Source organism: Brachionichthys hirsutus, chromosome 22 (assembly GCF_040956055.1).
Source record: "Brachionichthys hirsutus isolate HB-005 chromosome 22, CSIRO-AGI_Bhir_v1, whole genome shotgun sequence".
NCBI classification, from domain to species: domain Eukaryota; kingdom Metazoa; phylum Chordata; class Actinopteri; order Lophiiformes; family Brachionichthyidae; genus Brachionichthys; species Brachionichthys hirsutus.
In genome coordinates, this window is record NC_090918.1 from 1113826 (window position 1) to 1135046 (window position 21221).

A 21221-nucleotide genomic window follows, 5' to 3' on the forward strand; every position below is an offset into this window, starting at 1 on the left:
TGTCTGTCTCACGAAACCAATCAGGGAGCTGATTCCACAATAAACAAGCTTGATAACTAAAATGCTCTGCCCCCCAGTCTGCTTTGGGACATTTTTGGACCTTAGGGCCCTATAGGACCTGTCCTTCCATTCCCAGATCAAACATATGTCAAGGTCTGTGTTCTTTCACCTTTGAATCAGGCACATGTTTGAAAAAAAAGATTCAGAAAAGGTAGTCCGTGCCTTTGTAACTTCCAGGCTGGATTACTGTAATTCATTACTATGAATTACTATGGAATACCAGAAAAATAATAAAGTCAGGTAATCTGGTGCTTTAATCAGACTGTAACCTGACACCTGGATTTTAATTCAACATTAATTAATTTGCTTTTCATCAGAAATGGTTAAGTGTATGACATTTCAAAAACATTCACTGGCCCTTAAGAATAACAAATGTATTGTATTTATTATTATTAAACTGTGTGTTTACATAGGCAACAGTCAGAGGGCAATATGTTAAATGGCGCATGACATGTGACATATTTAAATGATTAAACATGAATTAGCATCTCAATAAAATTTAACTAGCAGTAATAGGCCATAGTGCAGACACTGTCACACTGGTAGCTAGTACTGTAGATCTCATGGGGTCGTAGTCATCATGGGAATGTTTTGGCCAGTGACCATTATAACCAGCACTCGCTAATGGTCACAAATTACATAATATAAACTTTACTTACTTGTGGAAACTTTATTCCTGTAATTGTTGCAGTTATATGCGACGCATTGCAATCTAGTGTTTTCTAAAGTTTATTTTCGTTGGAGTTTCGACTCCTCACTTTTATTTCTTTTCCCCATATCAGCACTGATTAAAGTGGTTTTGGTGGTCAGAGTGGTCCTTCTTCTGTTGTCATTGTATGGGAGCTTTAAAATCCCAAATAAAATATGTTTTCTCTCTGAAGTACGAACAAACATGATTCACAACGTGACTAAATTGTTAGTTCAACGAAGGCATTGAGGGAAATTCAAACAGGTTGAGTTAGAATAAATCTAAATAATAAAACAAATACAGTCACAGGTTACGAAGTGCGCGATAAAATCCTGCCCCGAGTAACCTGTTTGTATAATCAATGTCTGGAGGGGAATAGTGAGTTTGTCAAACTACATTATGACGTGTTTGTGAAGTTAAATAAGCAACAGAAGAACAAGTTGTCAGTTTCAGGTGAAGAACTGGAACCCACAGTCACTGAGAAATGGACCGGACACAAAGAGAGAAAGATGGAGAAAGGAAGCAGCCGGATGATGAGGCGGTGCATCTCCGGAGAGAGATCAACCTGCTGTCTGCGACTGCAATCATCTTCGGCGGAGTGGTGGGCAGCGGGATCTTCATCGCACCTAAAGGAGTCCTAATGAACAGCGGCAGCGTGGGGCTCTCTCTGTTGGTGTGGGCACTGAGTGGGATCCTCTCCATGTTCGGTAAGACGCCTGATGGCATGATTGATCTCTTTAACTGAATTTTACATCAGATTATTTTGATTATTGTGTATATCAAGCAAATTGTTACATGGAGTGGTAAATGTATTTGTCAAATTTATTTTTGGATCCAGTTCATATTTGACGAGTCACCTTACTTAGCTATATGGATAGATATGATAGATATGACAGAAACTAAATGATGTGATCTGTTAATTTCAATAATTGTAATAATTGATGAAACGTGCAGCCGTCATTTAATAATCAAACACAATTACAAGAGACAAACAAGTCATTGGTGTTCCCAGTTAATGCGTACCTGTCATTAGATGTAAATACAGAAAACTAAGGTTGTGTATGATATGATATGAGAAAGTCTATGATTCAGATTCAGAATACTTACTTTATTAATCCCAGAGGGAAATTCGGGCACATATGCACTAACAGGCTGTTTTGCGTCTTTAGGGAGTTACAAAAAGCAAGATGCAATTACAAGAACATTTAGTACACATTAAACACACAAAGATAGAAATGGCAATACTGCACTGGGAACGTGCCACTCCAGTCCCTCTCAGCCTGTGCCAAGTTCGAAGATCTGTCGACACAGTTCTACCTGCTGGCGCAAGATGGTATCCATTCTCTGCTGTTCCTCCACGGATTGATCCTTGTGCTCACGGATCAGGTCCTCGATTCGGGCCACCACACGGCCCCCCAAAGCCCCGAAAAGGACTTTTCCAGATGCTCCCTCACCAATAGGCCAAATAGCCAAATATTTATGTCGTTATATTAATAACTCGAACTGATTCATTCTCGTTATCCATCCATCCATCCATTTTCTTCCGCTTATCCGGGGCCGGGTCGCGGGGGCAGCAGCCCAAGCAGGGAAGCCCAGACTTCCCTCTCCCCGGCCACTTCCTGTAGCTCTTCCGGGGGGATCCCGAGGCGTTCCCAGGCCAGCCGAGAGACATAGTCTCTCCAGCGTGTCCTGGGTCTTCCCCGTGGTCTCCTACCGGTGGGACGTGCCCTGAACGCCTCACCAGTGAGGCGTTCAGGAGGCATCCTAAATAGATGCCCGAGCCACCTCATTTGGCTCCTCTCAACGAGGAGGAGCAGCGGCTCTACTCCGAGCTCCTCCCGGATGACTGAGCTTCTCACCGATCTCTAAGGGAAAGCCATTCCACCCTACGGAGGAAGCTCATTTCAGCCGCTTGTACCCGCGATCTCGTTCTTTCGGTCACTACCCAAAGCTCGTGACCACAGGTGAGGGTAGGAACGAAGATCGACCGGTAAATGGAGAGCTTCGCCTTTCGACTCAGCTCCCTCTTTACCATGACGGATCTGTGCAGAGTCTGCATCACTGCAGACGCTGCACCGTTCCGTGTGTCGATCTCTTGCTCCATCCTTCCCTCACTCGTGAACAAGACCCTGAGGTACTTGAACTCCTCCACTTGGGGCAGGATCTCCTCCCCAACCCGGAGGGTGCACTCCACCCATTTCCGGCTGAGAACCATGGCCTCGGATTTAGACGTGCTGATTCTCATCCCGGCCGCTTCACACGCGGCTGCGAACCGATCCAGTGAGAGCTGGAGGGCACGGCCTGATGAAGCCAACAGGATCACGTCATCCGCAAAAAGCAGCGACCCGATCCTGAGGTCACCGAACCAAACCCCCTCAATGCCCTGGCTGCACCTAGAAATTCTGTCAGTAAAAGTTACGAACAGAATCTCTGACACAGTCTCCTTCCCTCATCAGAGAATGAACCCACGCAGCTGGCCCTGTCTGTCTCTTTACCCGGAACTCCTTTGCCAAGGACAGGTCGCAGTGTTCTGTGGCTCTTATTGAACTTAACACACAAGGACTGACTCTTTGTTTCATTAGGGGCCCTGTGCTATGCTGAACTAGGGACCTCTTTTACAAAATCAGGAGGCCACTACACTTACCTACTGGAGACACTGGGGCCACTGCCTGCCTTCCTACGACTCTGGGCTGAATTCATGTTCCTCAGGTTGGTTAGTTTCATCTTTTGTGTTTGATCTAATCAAAGGTCAAAAACCAACCACATTTGTTCTGTTTCCAGGCCAGCCACGGTGTCCTACTTGTCCCTGGCTTTTGGTCACTATGTGATGGAGCCGTTCTTTGAACCATGCACCCCTCCCACGGTGCTGGTGAAACTAATCGGTGCCCTCGCCTTGAGTAAGTGGTTCACATTGTTATATCATTCAAGGTTGTCTGTTCAATACAAAGTGTTCTTCCATGAACCTCAGTTTTACCGGCTGTTTGTTTTTGACTGCTTGCAGCGTTGGTTGTGGCAGTCAACTGCTGGAGTGTAACCATGGCAACACGTACGCAGGTCCTCCTCGCTTTCATTAAGATGTTTGCTCTTGTCCTCATCATCATTCCTGGTGTCATTGCACTGGCTAAAGGTGGGAGAATGTAAATTATTAAGGATTCATTTGTAGATAATGCTCAAATACTCTGAATCTTCTCTCTTTTAGGAAAAACTGAAAATTTCCAGAATGGTTTTGAGCTTGACTTAATAACATGGGATAAGTTGCCACTGGCCTTCTTTAATGGCCTTTATGCTTTTTATGGATGGTAAGCAATCATTTATTTCATTGTGAACACTGACTAGAATTCAGAAAGCATCACTTCCTTTTCCCTTTTCCTGCAGGTCTTCACTGAACAGCGTTAGAGAAGAGGTTAAAAACCCCAATAGGTATCAAGCATCCGTCTACTCTCCAGATAGTAATCAAATATATACTACATGCAGTAAATTTCCCTATGTGTATTCCATCATGTCAGAACCTTCCCACTGGTAATAATCAGCTCCATGGTGGCAGTGACAGTCTGTTATGTGCTGGTTAACATGGCCTATTACACCATGATGACCCCCGCTGAGCTGCTGCAGTCTGAAACTGTGGCATCGGTATTGTATTTATATTTATATTTACTGTATATTGAAGTTATTTAAATGGCAGGAGTAAGAGATGGGATGCAAAATAATAGCCTTAGTTCTTTCTTTCTTATCTTTCTCTCTCTCATTTGTTTGTCAGAGATATGAAGTTTGATTTTATATGCATATTTGAAATTTTGCATACCGGTACTTTGAAAGGGGGACTGAAGGATAGAAAAATATACAATGCTCAAAATCCAAATACATTAATTGTATTACAATTTGATTGCATGATGTGTCTGCAGACATTTGCAAACCGTTCCCTTCATGGTATGGCGTCTGTGATTCCCGTTCTTGTGGCCTTGTCCTGCCTTGGAACACTTACTGTTAACCTTTTTGGTTCACCCAGGTATGGATGGCACAGAAATGTTATAATATTAATTCAAGTGCCTGAAAATAAGGATGTGGGTCTTACTGTTTGCATTACAGGATGATGTTTGTGGGAGCCAGAGACGGCCACTTCCCTTCAATCTTTTCTATGATTCACATCCGGAGAAAAACACCTTTACCTGCTGTGCTGCTAATGGTAATGTAGCCTGTACCCTCCACCCTACAACATATGCGCAATCAGAGTCAAGATTTAAAGCAATGTCAATGCACAGACAAAAGACAAGACAAAGCTGATAAATGTTCATTGAGTCCATGCATGACAGAATATTTGGATGTTTGATGAATAACTAAAAAGGTCAAACTCTACTTACAGCTATTATGACCTTCCCTCTGTCAGCAACAAAACCAATTACCGATATTTCAATGGCTAAATGATCCACCGAGAAGAAATACTGCTTTCTGATTTTCTGAAAAGTGTTTAAAATCCTGTCCCATATGTTGGACCATGGGGTGGTGTTGAAGGGAAAGTATGTATGCTATAATGCAAAACATGCAGTTTCTAGACCAGAAAGATTAATTAGCAGCTATTATTACAACATCACTGTTATTAGCTCAATTTGTCTTTCTCTTCACCGGTTACCATGGCAGCGTGCAGCTTCCATAGAAAACCTTCATTTTCATTTTCAGAGGCATTTCTGACAGAAAAGAAGGATGCTGTCCTGTTTGCTATTTTGACCAAAGTCTGTTCCAGATATTTCATATAAGTGTTTGGGAACTGCGGTAACTTGTGGAAAAAGAGTAGAATATGTGGCCTTTAATGTTGAATATGAATTTGTTATTTAGCTGTTTTATGTTTCTGTTTCCAGTACCCCTTGACACTGTTGTTCTTAGCCAGTGGAGAGATTTACCAGCTCATCAATTTTGTGGCATTTACTAGCTGGCTATTCGTTGCCTTGGCAACCACAGGGATGCTCATCCATCGATATCGCTTCCCTCTCCACCCAAGACCTTTCAAGGTTTGTGTTTTTGGTTTCCTGGTTAATCTGCATAGCATTCATCAATAGAAGTGAACCCTAAACTGACTGAGAACTCTTTGATTTGCTCTTCTTTGATGATTTTTAGGCACCCGTGGTCATTGCAGTCACATTCACGTTGGTTTGCTTCTTCATCGTGGGGCTGTCTTTGTATTCAGACCCCTGGAACACAGGGTGGAGCTGTGCTCTCACACTGACCGGGGTCCCGTTCTACTATTTGACCGTTAAACGCTTTTGTTTACCGGCTAGATGGAGACGTGCCTTCAGTAAGTCCTACCAAACCAGTCTGAGTTTGAAGCAGAATTTAGTTTTATGGTCATATAACTCAAAATGATGGCAGGTCCTAAGAGGTTCAAGTTGGTTATGAGAGTTATTGAATGTTAAATTGGGAAAAAAAAAGGAACAGTTTAATTGAGGTCACCTGGTTTGTACAGGAGGGAGATGATTTTAACACAAACAAAATAAATAGTTAAAAATAATTTGTCCAATATAAAAACATATTTGTTCTTGAATTTAGAATTCTTGTCCACTTTAAACTGACGCAGTCAGCTGATGGCTTCCTGTGTTTAACCACTGATATTATTCCCCATTAGAAATCATGAAAACCTTCTCAGCTTCTGCTCATTCTGATTCTTTGACTTTCTCAGACTCCTGCAGCAAGAAGCTGCAAATCTTTCTGGAGGTGGTCCAGCAGGAAATCAAGACGTACTGACGTCCTCAAAGACCGACCAGACTCTCTGGATACCACCTTAAGAAGACCTGTTCACCACTGTAGCAGTGAACGCTTTGTTCATGGGATCCTGGGATGAATTTTACTAGAAAATAGGATTTAGAATAGATTAGTCAGTTAATAAAGTTAATATTAAAAAAGACTATGTAGCAGTGTGATTTTGTTAGTAAAGGTAATGAAATAAATCATATATATATGGTATATATATAGATATAGAAGCAGCAATATAAATTACAGCAATATGGTGGCTTTCGCTATAGCAGGCAGAATCAGGTTTCCAGATTTATATTTCCTGATTTAATGAATGGAGACCATGTTTCAATAAAATATGTCAATAGATTTTTTTTTGGAAGCAGAAATTTTATCCATTGATATGTGTTCTATGAGGAGGTTCAACCAGAGGTTTATGTTTAGAGTCTGCTTATTTTTCCAGTTAACAAGGATTGTTTCCTTGGCGATGATGAGGCGTGCGAGTAAGGTTGGGTTTGTTTGTGTGGTATGTCAATTACCGTTAGGTCGCCGAGTAGTCGCATGTTTGGAGATAAAGGGATCCTGCAGTCCAAGATGGAGGAAAGTTTCTGTGTCGCAGAAGCGCTCGGCGAGTGAGCACAACCATAAAGCATGAAAATTAGTCTCTGCAGTATTTTGAGAGCTTTGGAAGCAGATGTCAGAGTCGGAAAAGCCCGTCACAATTAAATATTTTAGCATCTTATTTTATTTTGCAAGTTCACATATAATTTCTCCTCATGTAGCTAATCGCTAATTCGATGCCATTTGGGTTATAACACTCACAAATGATTTCAATAACAGTATCAGGTTTTTCCATTTAGTCTGTTATTTATTTATCTATGTATGCAGTTACTATTTTTCTGGATTTTATATTTTAACCGGTTGCTTGCCCTGTCTACACTAGTTTTATAGACGTCTTTTCTTTCGGACCCCACTTTTCCTTTTTCTAATCTCACTCTACTTTGGTCCTGGGACTCAAGACGCCTAGTAATGCCTTCAGACCAACCATGGCCAAATTCACCCCCTCCGCCTTCCACGCCTCCGGGATCACACCGGTCGACTCTAGCCCGCTTCTGCCCGCCTCCGGGCCCCCTCCGCCCGCCCGGCTGGTCGGTGGGGCGCCGGCCTGCGCCGTTGGGTCCGCCCCGGCCGGCCTGGGGGAACGTCTTCTGCCGTTCCTAGAGGGGGGGGGTACTGTCACGCCTCGAGGCGGCCCGGTGTCATTCTCTCACTAACTCTCCCTGTCTTCACCTCACAGTCCTCCTGCCAATCAGCTTCATTCCCATCACCTGTGCTCCTGCCACCACCTGCACCCCATCAGTCCGGACACTATTTCTACCCAGTTCAGTCCTCTGCCCCCCGCCAGATTGTCAGTGATGTTTCCTGTTTTCCAGCCCTTCAACCAGACCTCCCCTGTACCGACCCTGCTTGTTTCCCGGACTCTGCCTCTTCGCCTGCCCCTTGTGCTCAGTCTACCTACCTGCCTGGATTTCCTGGTTTTTGATCCTTGCCTGTCTCCTGGACCTTCCTTGTGCCTGCTCCCCCCGCCCCCCGGGGCTCTGTCTGCCTCGCATTTGGGTCCTACCCTGCCCTAGGCCGTGACACTGTGTCCTGCAGTGACCCTCTCTAACGTACAGTCTATACTTTATACCGAGAACATATAACAGTGCTCATAATAATAAAAGCCAGGTACATTATACATTGATTCTCCTCATGAGGATTATGCAAAGATTAATACACATCACAAAATCACTTTCTACCCTGAAATATTAACATTTCACATAATCACTCTTGACTTGACATTTGTTTTACATGTTGAACTCATGTTCAAGTTTGTAATCATAACACAGTCGACACTTGATCAGATTAATGTAATAAAAAAATTAAAAATTGCGAACACACGTGAGTCAAAATTGTTAGTTCAACAAACATGATGATGGAAATTTAAACAGGTTGAGTTACAATAAATGTGAAGCAAACAATAAAACAAATACAGTCAAAGTTTCCAATGTGTGCTCTACAGTCCTACTCCAAGTAGCCTGTTTGTATATTGGATGTCTGGAGGGGAATAATGAGTTTGTCACACCACATTATGACATGTTTGTAAAGTTAATTAAGCGACAGAAGAACAAGTTGTCAGTTTCAGGTGAAGAACTGGAACCTACAGTCACTGAGAAATGGACCGGACACAAAGAGAGAAAGATGGAGAAAGGAAGCAGCCGGATGATGAGGCGGTGCATCTCCGGAGAGAGATCAACCTGCTGTCTGCGACTGCAATCGTCTTTGGCTCAATGGTGGGCAGCGGGATCTTCATCGCACCTAAAGGAATCCTAATGAACAGTGGCAGCGTGGGGCTCTCTCTGTTGGTGTGGGCACTGAGTGGGATCCTCTCCATGTTCGGTAAGACGCCTGATGGCATGATTGATCTCTTTAACTGAATTTTACATCAGATTATTTTGGTTACTGTGTATATCAAGCAAATTGTTACATGGAGTGGTAAATGTATTTGTCAAATTTATTTTTGGATCCAGTTCATATTTGACGAGTCACCTTACTTAGCTATATGGATAGATATGATAGATATGACGGAAACTAAATGATTTGATCTGTTAATTTCAAGAATTGTTATAATTGATGAAACGTGCAGCCGTCATTTAATAATCAAACACAATTACAAGAGACAAACAAGCCGATGGTGTTCCCAGTCAAAACGTACCAGTCATTGGATGTAAATACAGAAAACTAAGGTTGTGCCCCATACTTGTGTGCTCTCTCTTCTGTTGTTGTTCGGTTCTTTCCGTCTCAATTTGCAGATCTCTCTATCCATGGCACTGCAGAACCTGGACCAGTGACTGTCAAAATGGCTATTGTCATTGTTAGTATTAGCATTTACAGTATTAGTTTCAGTATTTTCTGTACAGCAGCTCTTTAGTCAGTGGTTTGCTCTGAAGCTTTATCTACATGTAATGAAGCACTGGTCGTATTGTAGATTAGTTATGGTTCTTTCTGCCCCTGTTCTCTCTGTCTATCACGCTTTCTCCCTGTCTCTGTTTCTGTCTCTCCTCCTATCTGTCCATGGCTATCTCTCTCTCTCTCTCTCTCTCTCTCAACCTAACCAAAGAGTCGATACTTTATACCGAGATCATATAACAATCATCATAAAAATAAAAGGTACTGTTCAGGGTTTATGTCTCTTAAAGGGAAGTTTTTCCTTGCCGCCATCAAGCCAAGTGCTTGCTCTTGTGGGTCAAGTTTGATTCTAATTTCCCTGCAGGTCTTTCCCTGCTCCACCTGTAAAGTAACATAACCTTTTATTACGATCTGGCACTATATAAATAAAAATGAATTTAATTGTTAATAATCATGTGGATGAGTGGTCTGAGGATAGTGACAAATCTGTCTCCCATTTTGAGATGGGAAGATATATCGCATCTGTGTTTGAGAGTAGGTTATACAATATATCTTTGAGAGAGAATTCTCCTCTTAATAATATTCTTGACCTGAAGATAATGCAGAATTTCCACTTCTTATTTGATATCTTTGGAACAAGTTTATAGATGACATGAACATATTATTATGGAAAAATGATGGAGGTGTGTGATTCCCTTCCGTTCCCACGTACCTAAATGGAGAAGTTGATTGTGAGTCGGAAAGTCAGGGTAAAAAGAAATGCTAACAATGAGAGCAAATCAATGGTGAGTTCTTCTATGTGACGAGGACCAAGAAAGTTCAGGAAACCGATTGACAGTCGTCTGCCTTTGTATTGATAAGTTTGCAACGCGTTGGAGACAGATAGTTAAACTATCTCGCTACACCTGTCTCTTCTCAAACTGTCAATCTTTGTTAATTTCATCATATCAGGCACAAAATATCTAACAAGGGTTGTGCCTGATTGGAGAGAACATACAGGGTTCCAATTGGCAGTTTGTAATTTCTAACGCTTTCCACCAGGCGGACAAGGTGGAGGTAATCATCGGGTATTTGTAACAGTAATGCCATTTATGGTTGTGATAAAGTGGAGGTCTGTGTCTGCAGCCCTTCTGTTCTAATTCTAACCAACAATTAGAGTCTTTATTAGGGTAGATATTATATAGAATAAGATATTGTAGTTGAAAGCATCAGGTTTCATGCTCTTTGTTTCTTTAGGGGCCCTGTGCTATGCTGAACTAGGGACCTCTTTTACAAAATCAGGAGGTCACTACACTTACCTACTGGAGACACTGGGGCCACTGCCTGCCTTCTTACGACTCTGGGCTGAATTCATGTTCATCAGGTTGGTTAGTTTCATCTTTTGTGTTTGACTTTATCAAAGGTAAAAACCAACCACATTTGTTATGTTTCCAGGCCAGCCGTGGCATCCTACTTGTCCCTGGCTTTTGGTCACTATGTGATGGAGCCGTTCTTTGAACCATGCACCCCTCCCACGGTGCTGGTCAAACTAATCGGTGCCCTCGCCGTGAGTAAGTGGTTTTAACCTTCCTCCTTCCATCCACATTGTTATATCATTCAAGCTCCTCTGTTCAATACAAAGTGTTCTTCCATTAGGTAACCTCAGTTTTACCGGCTGTTTGTTTTTGACTGCTTGCAGCGTTGGTTGTGGCAGTCAACTGCTGGAGTGTAACCATGGCAACACGTACACAGGTCCTCCTCGCTTTCATTAAGATGTTTGCTCTTGTCCTCATCATCATTCCTGGTATCATTGCACTGGCTAAAGGTGGGAGAATGTAAATTATTAAGGATTCATTTGTAGATAATGCTCAAATACTCTGAATCTTCTCTCTTTTAGGAAAAACTGAAAATTTCCAGAATGGTTTTGAGCTTGACTTAATAACATGGGATAAGTTGCCACTGGCCTTCTATAATGGCCTTTACGCTTTTAATGGATGGTAAGCAATCATTTATTTCATTGTGAACACTGACTAGAATTCAGAAAGCCTCACTTCCTTTTCCCTTTTTCTGCAGGGCTTCACTGAACAGCGTTAGAGAAGAAGTTAAAAACCCCAATAGGTATCAAGCATCCGTCTACTCTCCAGATAGTAATCAAATATATACTACATGCAGTAAACTTCCCTATTTGTATTCCATCATGTCAGAACCTTCCCACTGGTAATAATCAGCTCCATGGTGGCAGTGACAGTCTGTTATGTGCTTGTTAACATGGCCTATTACACCATGATGACCCCCGCTGAGCTGCTGCAGTCTGAATCTGTGGCATCGGTATTGTATTTATATTTATATTTACTGTATATTGAATTCATTTAAATGGCAGGAGTAAGAGATGGGATGCAAAATAATAGCCTTCGTTCTTTCTTTCTTCTCTCTCTTTCTCGTGTGTTTGTCAGAGATATGCAGTTTGATTTTATATGATTTGAGATTTTACATATTTTGAAAGGGGGACTGAAGGATAGAAAAATATACAATGCTCAAAATCCAAAGAAATTAATTGTGCTACAATTTGATTGATTGATCTGCAGACATTTGCAAACCGTTCCCTTCATGGTATGGCGTCTGTGATTCCCGTTCTTGTGGCCTTGTCCTGCCTTGGAGCACTTAGCGTTGGCCTTTTTGGTTCACCCAGGTAAGGAGGGCACAGAAATGTTATAATATGAATTCAAGTGCCTGAAAAGCCCCTCCCTGAGCTGCCACCTTATCGTGGTGGAGGGGTTTGCGTGTCCCGATGATCCTAGGAGCTCAGTTGTCCGGGGCTATATGCCCCTGGTAGGGTCACCCATGGCAAACAGGTCCTAGGGGAGGGACCAGACAAAGGGTGGCTCAAAGAACCCTCATGATGAATACAATAATTGGTCCTGGGCTTCCCTTGCCCGGACGCGGGTCACCGGGGCCCCCTCCTGGAGCCAGGCCTGGGGGTGGGGCACGATGGCGAGCGCCTGGTGGCCGGGTCTTCACCCATGGAGCCCGGTCGGGCATAGCCCGAAGAAGCTACGTGGGACCTTCCTCCCGTGGGCTCACCACCCATAGGAGGGACCGGAGGGGTCGGGTGCAATGTGAGCTGGGCGGCAGCCGAAGGCGGGGACCTTGGCGGTCCGACCCTCGGCTCCAGAAACTAGCTCTAGGGACGTGGAATGTCACCTCTCTGGCGGGGAAGGAGCCTGAGCTGGTGTGCGAGGTTGAGAAGTTCCGACTGGATATAGTTGGCCTCACCTCGACACACAGCAAGGGCTCCGGAACCACCCTTCTTGAGAGGGGTTGGACTCTCTTCCACTCTGGAGTTGCCACTGGTGAGAGGCGCCGGGCAGGGGTGGCAATACTTATTGCCCCCCGGCTCAGTGCCTGTATGTTGGAGTTTACTCCAATAAATGAGAGGGGAGCTTCCCTCCGCCTTCGGGTGGGGGGACGGAACCTGACTGTTGTTTGTGCCTATGGTCCAAACAGCAGTTCAGAGTATCCACCCTTTTTGGAGTCCCTGGAGGGGGTACTGGAGAGTGCTCCTTCTGGGGATTCCCTCGTTCTGTTGGGGGACTTCAACGCCCATGTTGGCAATGAAAGTGAGACCTGGAGGGGTGTGATTGGGAGGAATGGCCCCCCTGATCGGAATCCGAGTGGTGTTTTGTTATTGGACTTCTGTGCTCGTCACAGATTGTCCATAACAAACACCATGTTCAAGCATAAGGGTGTCCATATGTGCACTTGGCACCAGGACACCCTAGGCCGCAGTTCGATGATCGACTTTGTAGTCGTCTCACCGGACTTGCGGCCGCATGTCTTGGACACTCGGGTGAAGAGAGGGGCGGAGCTGTCAACCGACCATCACCTGGTGGTGAGCCAACTCCGATGGTGGGGGAGGATGCTGGACAGACCTGGCAGGCCCAAACGTATTGTGAGGGTCTGCTGGGAACGTCTGGCAGAATCTCCTGTCAGAAGGAGTTTTAACTCCCACCTCCGGGAGAACTTCGACCATGTACCAGGGGAGGCAGGGGACATTGAGTCCGAGTGGACTATGTTTCGTGCCTCCATTGTGGAAGCGGCCGATCGGTGCTGTGGCCGTAAGGTGGTCGGTGCCTGTCGTGGCGGCAATCCCAAGACCTCTTGGTGGACACCGGTGGTGAGGGATGCCGTCAAGCTGAAGAAGGAGTCCTACCAGGCCCTTTTGGCCTGTGGGACTCCGGAGGCAGCTGACAGGTACCGACAGACCAAGCGGAGTGCAGCTACCGCGGTTGCTGAGGCAAAAACCCGGGCATGGGAGGAGTTCGGTGAGGCCATGGAAAACGACTTCCGGACGGCTTCGAAGAGGTTCTGGGCCACCATCCGGCATCTCAGGAGGGGGAAGCAGTGCACGGTCAACACTGTGTATGGTGGGGATGGTGCGCTGCTGACCTCGACTCGAGACGTCGTAGATCGATGGAGGGACTACTTTGAAGACCTCCTCAATCCCACCGACATGCCTTCCAGTGAGGAAGCAGGGCCTGGGGACTCGGGGGTGAGCTCCTCTATCTCTGGGGCCGAGGTTGCCAAGGTAGTCAAAAAGCTCCTCGGTGGCAGGGCCCCGGGGGTGGATGAGATCCGCCCGGAGTCCCTTAAGGCTCTGGATGTTGTAGGGCTGTCATGGTTGACACGACTCTGCAACATTGCATGGACATCGGGGGCAGTGCCTCTGGATTGGCAGACCGGGGTGGTGGTCCCTCTTTATAAGAAGGGGGACCGGAGGGTGTGTTCCAACTACAGAGGGATCACACTCCTCAGCCTCCCTGGTAAGGTCTATTCAGGGGTGCTGGAGAGGAGGGTCCGCCGGATAGTCAAACCTCGGATTCAGGAGGAGCAATGTGGTTTTCGTCCTGGCCGTGGAACTGTGGACCAGCTCTACACCCTCGGCAGGGTCCTTGAGGGTGCATGGGAGTTTGCCCAACCAGTCCACATGTGTTTTGTGGATTTGGAGAAGGCATTCGTCCGTGTCCCTCGGGGAGTCCTGTGGGGGGTGCTCCGGGAGTATGGGGTGTCGGACCCCCTCATACGGGGTGTCCGCTCCCTATATGACCGGTGCCAGAGCTTGGTCCGCATTGCTGGCAATAAGTCGGACCTATTTCCAGTGCGGGTTGGACTCCGCCAGGGCTGCCCTTTGTCACCGATTCTGTTCCTAACTTTTATGGACAGAATTTCTAGGTGCAGCCAGGGCGTTGAGGGGGTTCGGTTTGGTGACCTCAGGATTGGATCGCTGCTGTTTGCAGACGATGTGATCCTGTTGGCTTCATCAGGCCGTGCCCTCCAGCTCTCACTGGATCGGTTCGCAGCCGCATGTGAAGCGGCCGGGATGAGAATCAGCACCTCCAAATCCGAGGCCATGGTTCTCAGTCGGAAAAGGGTGGAGTGCACCCTCCAGGTCGGGGAGGAGATCCTGCCCCAAGTGGAGGAGTTCAAGTACCTCGGGGTCATGTTCACGAGTGAGGGAAGAATGGAGCGAGAGATCGACAGACGGATCGGTGCAGCGTCTGCAGTGATGCGGACTCTGCACAGATCCGTCATGGTAAAGAGAGAGCTGAGCCGAAAGGCGAAGCTCTTGATTTACCGGTCGATCTTCGTTCCTACCCTCACCTATGGTCACGAGCTTTGGGTAGTGACCGAAAGAACGAGATCCCGGGTACAAGCGGCTGAAATGAGCTTCCTCCGTAGGGTGGCTGGGCTCTCCCTTAGAGATAGGGTGAGAAGCTCAGTCATCCGGGAGGAGCTCGGAGTAGAGCCGCTGCTCCTCCGCGTTGAGAGGGGCCAGATGAGGTGGCTCGGACATCTATTCAGGATGCCTCCTGAACGCCTCCCTGGTGAGGTGTTCAGGGCACGTCCCACCGGGAGGAGACCACGGGGAAGACCCAGGACACGCTGGAGAGACTATGTCTCTCGGCTGGCCTGGGAACGCCTCGGGATCCCCCCGGAAGAGCTAGAAGAAGTGGCCGGGGAGAGGGAAGTCTGGGTTTCCCTGCTTAGGCTGCTGCCCCCGCGACCCGGCCCCGGATAAGCGGAAGAAAATGGATGGATGGATGGAAGTGCCTGAAAATAAGGATGTGGGTCTTACTGTTTGCATTACAGGATGATGTTTGTGGGAGCCAGAGACGGCCACTTCCCTTCAATCTTTTCTATGATTCACATCCGGAGAAAAACACCTTTACCTGCTGTGCTGCTACTGGTAATTAGCCTGCATCCCACACCCTACAACATATGCGCAATCAGAGTCAAGATTTAAAGCAATGTCAATAAACGCTGCACAGAATCGTCCCAGGTGGATTTGGACCCAGGACCTTCTTGCTGTGAGGCAACAGCACCACCTGCTGCACCACCGTGCTGCTGATTTTAAATATAAATAGCACTAAATAAGACTGAGCCAAACACATGTTCAATAGATTTATTTAGTCTTTAATACTGTTGGGTCTATATTTATGTGGTATTGTGTTGTTTTGTCTTTGTCTAGTTATATAAAGGTACCCAGTTTAAAAGCAAGAACCATAAAATAAAATGATAAAACAATGTGAAAAAAATAAAATACATAAAAAGTAATTAAAATTGAGGACACCATCAATTAAAAACCAGTCTATATAAATACGTTTTCAGAAGTGTTGTAAAATAAGTTACTGAATCTGAAAGCCGTATATTTTCAGGCAGGTCATTCCAAAGCCGAGGGGCCCTGATGGCGAATGCTTGGTCACCTTTAGATTTTAACCACGACTTTGATTCAAGATTCACGATTCAAGATTCAAGATACTTTATTGTCATTATGCGAGCATAATAAAATCGTGAGAAGGCCCACGGCTTAAGGCACAAATCATTACAAACTAAATTCTCTCTCTTAAGAAACAATATATATACACACAGAGAGAGTGAGAATCACAGGCAGTAGTGCAAAATGGCAACAGCAGCAACAGGGCCGGCATAAAGTGCAAAATGGCAACAGCAGCAACAGGGCCGGCATAAAGTGCAAAATGGCAGCAGCAGCAACAGGGCCGGCATAAAGCGTCTGGGATCGCTACAAGGGAACGACTGCTTTCACAGCTCGGGGGAAGAAGCTGTTTCTGAGCCTCGTAGTGCTGCTTCTTATTGTCCTGAACCGCTTCCCTGATGGAAGCGGGACAAACAGTCTGTGGCCCGGGTGGGTGGGGTCTGTGGAGATGCGTCTGGCCCTCCTCTGGACTCTGGAGGTGTAAACAGAGTCCAAATCAGGCAGACGGTGACCCACAATCCCCTGAGCTGTCCTCACCACCCGTGATAGGTCCTTCCTGTCCTGCGCCGTGCAGCTGCCGTACCACACGGTCGCACTGAGACACAGGATGCTCTCTATCGTGGCCCGGTAGAAGTTTGCAAGCAGCACAGAGGAAAGTCCAGCCCGCTTCAGCTTCCTGAGGAAGAAGAGCCGTTGCTGGGCCTTCTTCACCAGGTGTCTGGTGTTGAGTGTCCAGGAGAGGTCAGAGGAGATGTGGATGCCCAGGAATTTAATGTTCTCTACACGCTCCACTGCTTCCCCTCGTATGCACAGGGGGGCGTGTTCAGTCTTCCTGGACCTCCTGTAGTCCACTATGACCTCCTTGGTCTTGCTGGTGTTCAGAACAAGGCTGTTACTCGAGCACCACAGCATCAGGTTCTGGACCTCCTCTCTGTAGTGGGTCTCATCGTTGTTGGAGATGTGACCCACCACAGTGGTGTCGTCCGCAAACTTCACAACCATGTTTGTGGAGTGGATGCAGAGCAGTCGTGGGTGAAGAGGGTGAAGAGAACAGGACTGAGAACGCAACCCTGGGGGGTCCCAGTGTTCAGGATCAGAGGGGAGGATGTGGTGTCTCCTATCCTCACCACCTGGGGCCGGTTGCTGAGGAAGTCTCTGACCCAGGAGCAGAGCGGTGGAGACAGTCCCAGGCTGTGGAGCTTCAGAGCCAGCATGTCCGGTGGGACGGTGTTAAAAGCTGAACTGAAGTCCACAAACAGCATCCTGACGTAGGTGTTAGGCTGCTCCAGGTGAGTCAGGGCCGAGTGAAGTGTCAGCGAGACGGCGTCCTCCGTGGAGCGGTTCCCCCTGTAGGCGAACTGCAGGCTGTCCAAGCCAGCAGGGATGGCGTCTTTGATGTGTTTAAGGAGGATCCTCTCGAAGCACTTCATCACGACGGGAGTCAGAGCAACAGGGCGGTAGTCGTTGAGGCAGGCGATGGATGATTTCTTGGGTACAGGCACAATGATGGAGGACTTAAGGCAGGCAGGGACGGTGGACAGCTGCAGGGACAGGTTGAAGATGTCCAGGAAAACCCCTGCCAGTTGGTCAGCACACGTCTTCAGTGTCCGGCCTGACACGCCATCTGGTCCCGCAGCCTTGTTGATGTTGATCCTCCGCAGGGCTGAGGAGACCTGGTGCAGCTGCAGGACGAGCGGCTGATGCTGCACCTCAGGCTGGGGCAGATCCACAGACCTTCTGCTGCTCGGAGAGTCGAAGCGTGAGAAGAATCTGTTCAGGGTGTCAGGCAGGGTGGAGTCGTGGCTGGCGTGCTGGTCCCTGCGTTTGGAACGACCAGAAATCCTCCACCTGAGGACCTCAGGCTGCGGGGGGGGGCTCGTATAACATCAATAAATCACAAATATAACTTGGGCCCAGACCCATAAGAGCTTTAAAAGTGATCAGTAAAATCTTAAAATCATGTCCCTCCCCAGGAGACTCCTCTGATCAATGTTCACAGCTCGAGTGAAATGTAATGAATTATGAAAATAGAATAGTCTTAATGTTGATTATGAATTTATCTGTTTCCAGTACCCCTTGACACTGTTGTTCTTAGCCAGTGGAGAGATTTACCAGCTCATCAATTTTGTGGCCTTTGCTCGCTGGTTGTTCGTTGCCTTGGCAACCATGGGGATGCTCATCCATCGATATCGCTTCCCTCTCCACCCAAGACCTTTCAAGGTTTGTGTTTTTGGTTTCCTGGTTAATCTGCATAGCATTCATCAATAGAAGTGAACCCTAAACTGACTGAGAACTCTTTGATTTGCTTCTCTTTGATGATTTTTAGGCACCCGTGGTCATTGCAGTCACATTCACGTTGGTTTGCTTCTTCATCGTGGGGCTGTCTTTGTATTCAGACCCCTGGAACACAGGGTGGAGCTGTGCTCTCATACTGACCGGGATCCCGTTCTACTATTTGACCGTTAAACGCTTTTGTTTACCGGCTAGATGGAGACGTGCCTTCAGTAAGTCCTACCAAACCAGTCTGATTGATAATTCAGTATATCTGTCTTTAACCCTCATTTTATGTCAAGTTTATTTTTTCATAACTTGGGAGTAATTGTGCTTTTTGGCAAAGGTGCGTATTATTCTTCGAAAATTCTTCTAAAACTCTAAAATATTTTCAAAATATATTTCATGAATCTTTTAATGAACTTCAGTTCTGATAACTATCAAACATTCAAGCAAGTAAAGGTGTTGTGACGAAATTCAGTTTTAAAAGAATTGGGGGGGAAATCAATATAGGGAATGGAAAGTGGACATGTGAATCATTAGCTCCCAAATTTTTAATTAATTTTATGGTTCTAGTTTTCAATGCAGTATCCAACGCATTAATACTACATCACTTTGAACAAGAACAAGTTTATTTTCAATATTCAAGAAAATCAAGAAATTTTGTAGAGAAATATACGACAAACAGCAACACAAATGCAATACTCTCCCGTGCACAAAACTGGTTGGCTGAGGTGTCTGCAAAAACAAAAAGACAACTGTGCAGGGAATGCACCAACCACCAGAGGAAGGCGACTATCACCTGCAAGTGTACAGAGGACATTTGCAAAGCAAACACATCCGACTGCAGCCGCTCCTGTGCCTGAACCTGAGCTCACACACACGCAAGCACAAATGCACACATGCACACGCGCACAGGTTGTTTGTACAGGTGGGAGATAATTTCAACACAAAAAATATAGTTAAAAATAATTTGTCCAATATAAAATCATATTTGTTCTTGAACTTGGAATTCTTGCCCACTTTAAAATGACGCAGTCAGCTGATGGCTTCCTGTGTTTAACCACTGATATTATTCCCCATTATAAAGAATGAAAAGCCTTCTCAGCTTCTGCTCATTCTGATTCTTTGACTTTCTCAGACTCCTGCAGCAAGAAGCTGCAAATCCTTCTGGAGGTGGTCCAGCAGGAAATCAAGACGTACTGACGTCCTCAAAGACCAACCAGACTCTCTGGATACCACCTTAAGAAGACCTGTTCACCACTGTAACAGTGAACGCTTTGTTCATGGGATCCTGGGAGGAATTTTACTAGAAAATAGGATTTAGAAGGGATTAGTCAGTTAACTTGCTTATGATGAGTGTTTCTACTGCACCAGTGTGACGTGTCAACTTGAGTAAGAGCAACTTCTTTCTATTGCTACAATTTTCCATGCTCTCAAGTTCTGCTGAAAATCTGTATTTTTCTTCTGAAAGTCTTATTTTCACCAAGCTTTCTATGAATAATTAAATTAATTCAATCTAAATGTATCAGCGTTTTGTCACATTTAATTAAATTAAGGCAAATTTCCATGTTTTTGTGTATAACACACCGTATAGTGGTTGGTTCTTGAAGCCATTTATTGTTTTGTGGCATTTTTAGTCCTCAAAGACCGACCAGACTCTCTGGATACCACCTTAAGAAGACCTGTTCACCACTGTAACAGTGAACGCTTTGTTCATGGGATCCATTCTGATAAATTTTACTAGAAAATAGGATTTAGAAGGGATTAGTCAGTTAATAAAGTTAATATTAAAAAAGACTATGTAGCAGTGTGATTTTGTTAGTAAAGTTAATAAAATCAGAACAAAAATAAATCATATATATATGGTATATATATAGATATAGAAGCAGCAATATAAATTACAGCGATATGGTGGCTTTCGCTATAGCAGGCAGAATCAGGTTTCCAGATTTATATTTCCTGATTTAATGAATGGAGACCATGTTTCAATAAAATATGTCAATAGATTTTTTTTTTGGAAGCAGAAATTTTATCCATTGATATGTGTTCTATGAGGAGGTTCAACCAGAGGTTGATGTTTAGAGTCTGCTTATTTTTCCAGTTAACAAGGATTGTTTCCTTGGTGATGATGAGGCGTGCGAGTAAGGTTGGGTTTGTTTGTGTGGTATGTCAATTACCGTTAAGTCGCCGAGTAGTCGCATGTTTGGAGATAAAGGGATCCTGCAGTCCAAGATGGAGGAAAGTTTCTGTGTCGCAGAAGCGCTCGGCGAGTGAGCACAACCATAAAGCATGAAAATTAGTGTCTGCAGTATTTTGAGAGCTTTGGAAGCAGATGTCAGAGTCGGAAAAGCCCGTCACAATTAAATATTTTAGCATCTTATCTTATTTTGCAAGTTCACATATAATTTCTCCTCATGTAGCTAATCGCTAATTCGATGCCATTTGGGTTATAACACTCACAAATGATTTCAATAACAGTATCAGGTTTTTCCATTTAGTCTGTTATTTATTTATCTATGTATGCAGTTACTATTTTTCTGGATTTTATATTTTAACCGGTTGCTTGCCCTGTCTACACTAGTTTTATAGACGTCTTTTCTTTCGGACCCCACTTTTCCTTTTTCTAATCTCACTCTACTTTGGTCCTGGGACTCAAGACGCCGAGTGACGCCTTCAGACCAACCATGGCCAAATTCACCCCCTCCGCCTTCCACGCCTCCGGGATCACACCGGTCGACTCTAGCCCGCTTCTGCCCGCCTCCGGGCCCCCTCCGCCCG

General features: G+C 45.5%; 2 protein-coding genes across 2 annotated transcripts; both read left to right on the forward strand.

The window, feature by feature from the left end:
* Window positions 1-1232: 1232 nt before the first annotated feature.
* Window positions 1233-6481, forward strand: LOC137910813 (cystine/glutamate transporter-like). Its single transcript, XM_068755223.1, has 12 exons — window positions 1233-1455; window positions 3331-3457; window positions 3530-3645; window positions 3750-3875; window positions 3948-4047; window positions 4124-4168; window positions 4255-4378; window positions 4651-4754; window positions 4835-4931; window positions 5602-5751; window positions 5858-6035; window positions 6417-6481. Exons 1-12 carry the CDS (start codon window positions 1233-1235, stop codon window positions 6479-6481), a joined length of 1455 nt encoding a protein of 484 aa, XP_068611324.1.
* A 2204-nt stretch (window positions 6482-8685) lies between these two features.
* LOC137910795 (cystine/glutamate transporter-like) lies at window positions 8686-19820 on the forward strand. Its single transcript, XM_068755204.1, has 12 exons — window positions 8686-8908; window positions 10655-10781; window positions 10853-10968; window positions 11097-11222; window positions 11295-11394; window positions 11471-11515; window positions 11602-11725; window positions 11983-12086; window positions 15545-15641; window positions 18240-18389; window positions 18496-18673; window positions 19582-19820. Exons 1-12 carry the CDS (start codon window positions 8686-8688, stop codon window positions 19644-19646), a joined length of 1455 nt encoding a protein of 484 aa, XP_068611305.1. The 3' UTR covers window positions 19647-19820.
* The last annotated feature ends 1401 nt before the right edge of the window (window positions 19821-21221 follow it).

Coding starts and splice junctions, on each gene's coding strand:
- LOC137910813 (XM_068755223.1), top strand. CDS start 1,233: ATGGACCGGACACAAAGAGAGAAAGATGGAGAAAGGAAGCAGCCGGAT. Junction 4,048..4,123: donor CTTTATGCTTTTTATGGATG/GTAAGCAATCAT, acceptor CTTTTCCTGCAG/GTCTTCACTGAACAGCGTTA. Junction 4,755..4,834: donor AACCTTTTTGGTTCACCCAG/GTATGGATGGCA, acceptor TTTGCATTACAG/GATGATGTTTGTGGGAGCCA.
- LOC137910795 (XM_068755204.1), top strand. CDS start 8,686: ATGGACCGGACACAAAGAGAGAAAGATGGAGAAAGGAAGCAGCCGGAT. Junction 11,395..11,470: donor CTTTACGCTTTTAATGGATG/GTAAGCAATCAT, acceptor CTTTTTCTGCAG/GGCTTCACTGAACAGCGTTA. Junction 11,516..11,601: donor GAAGTTAAAAACCCCAATAG/GTATCAAGCATC, acceptor CCATCATGTCAG/AACCTTCCCACTGGTAATAA.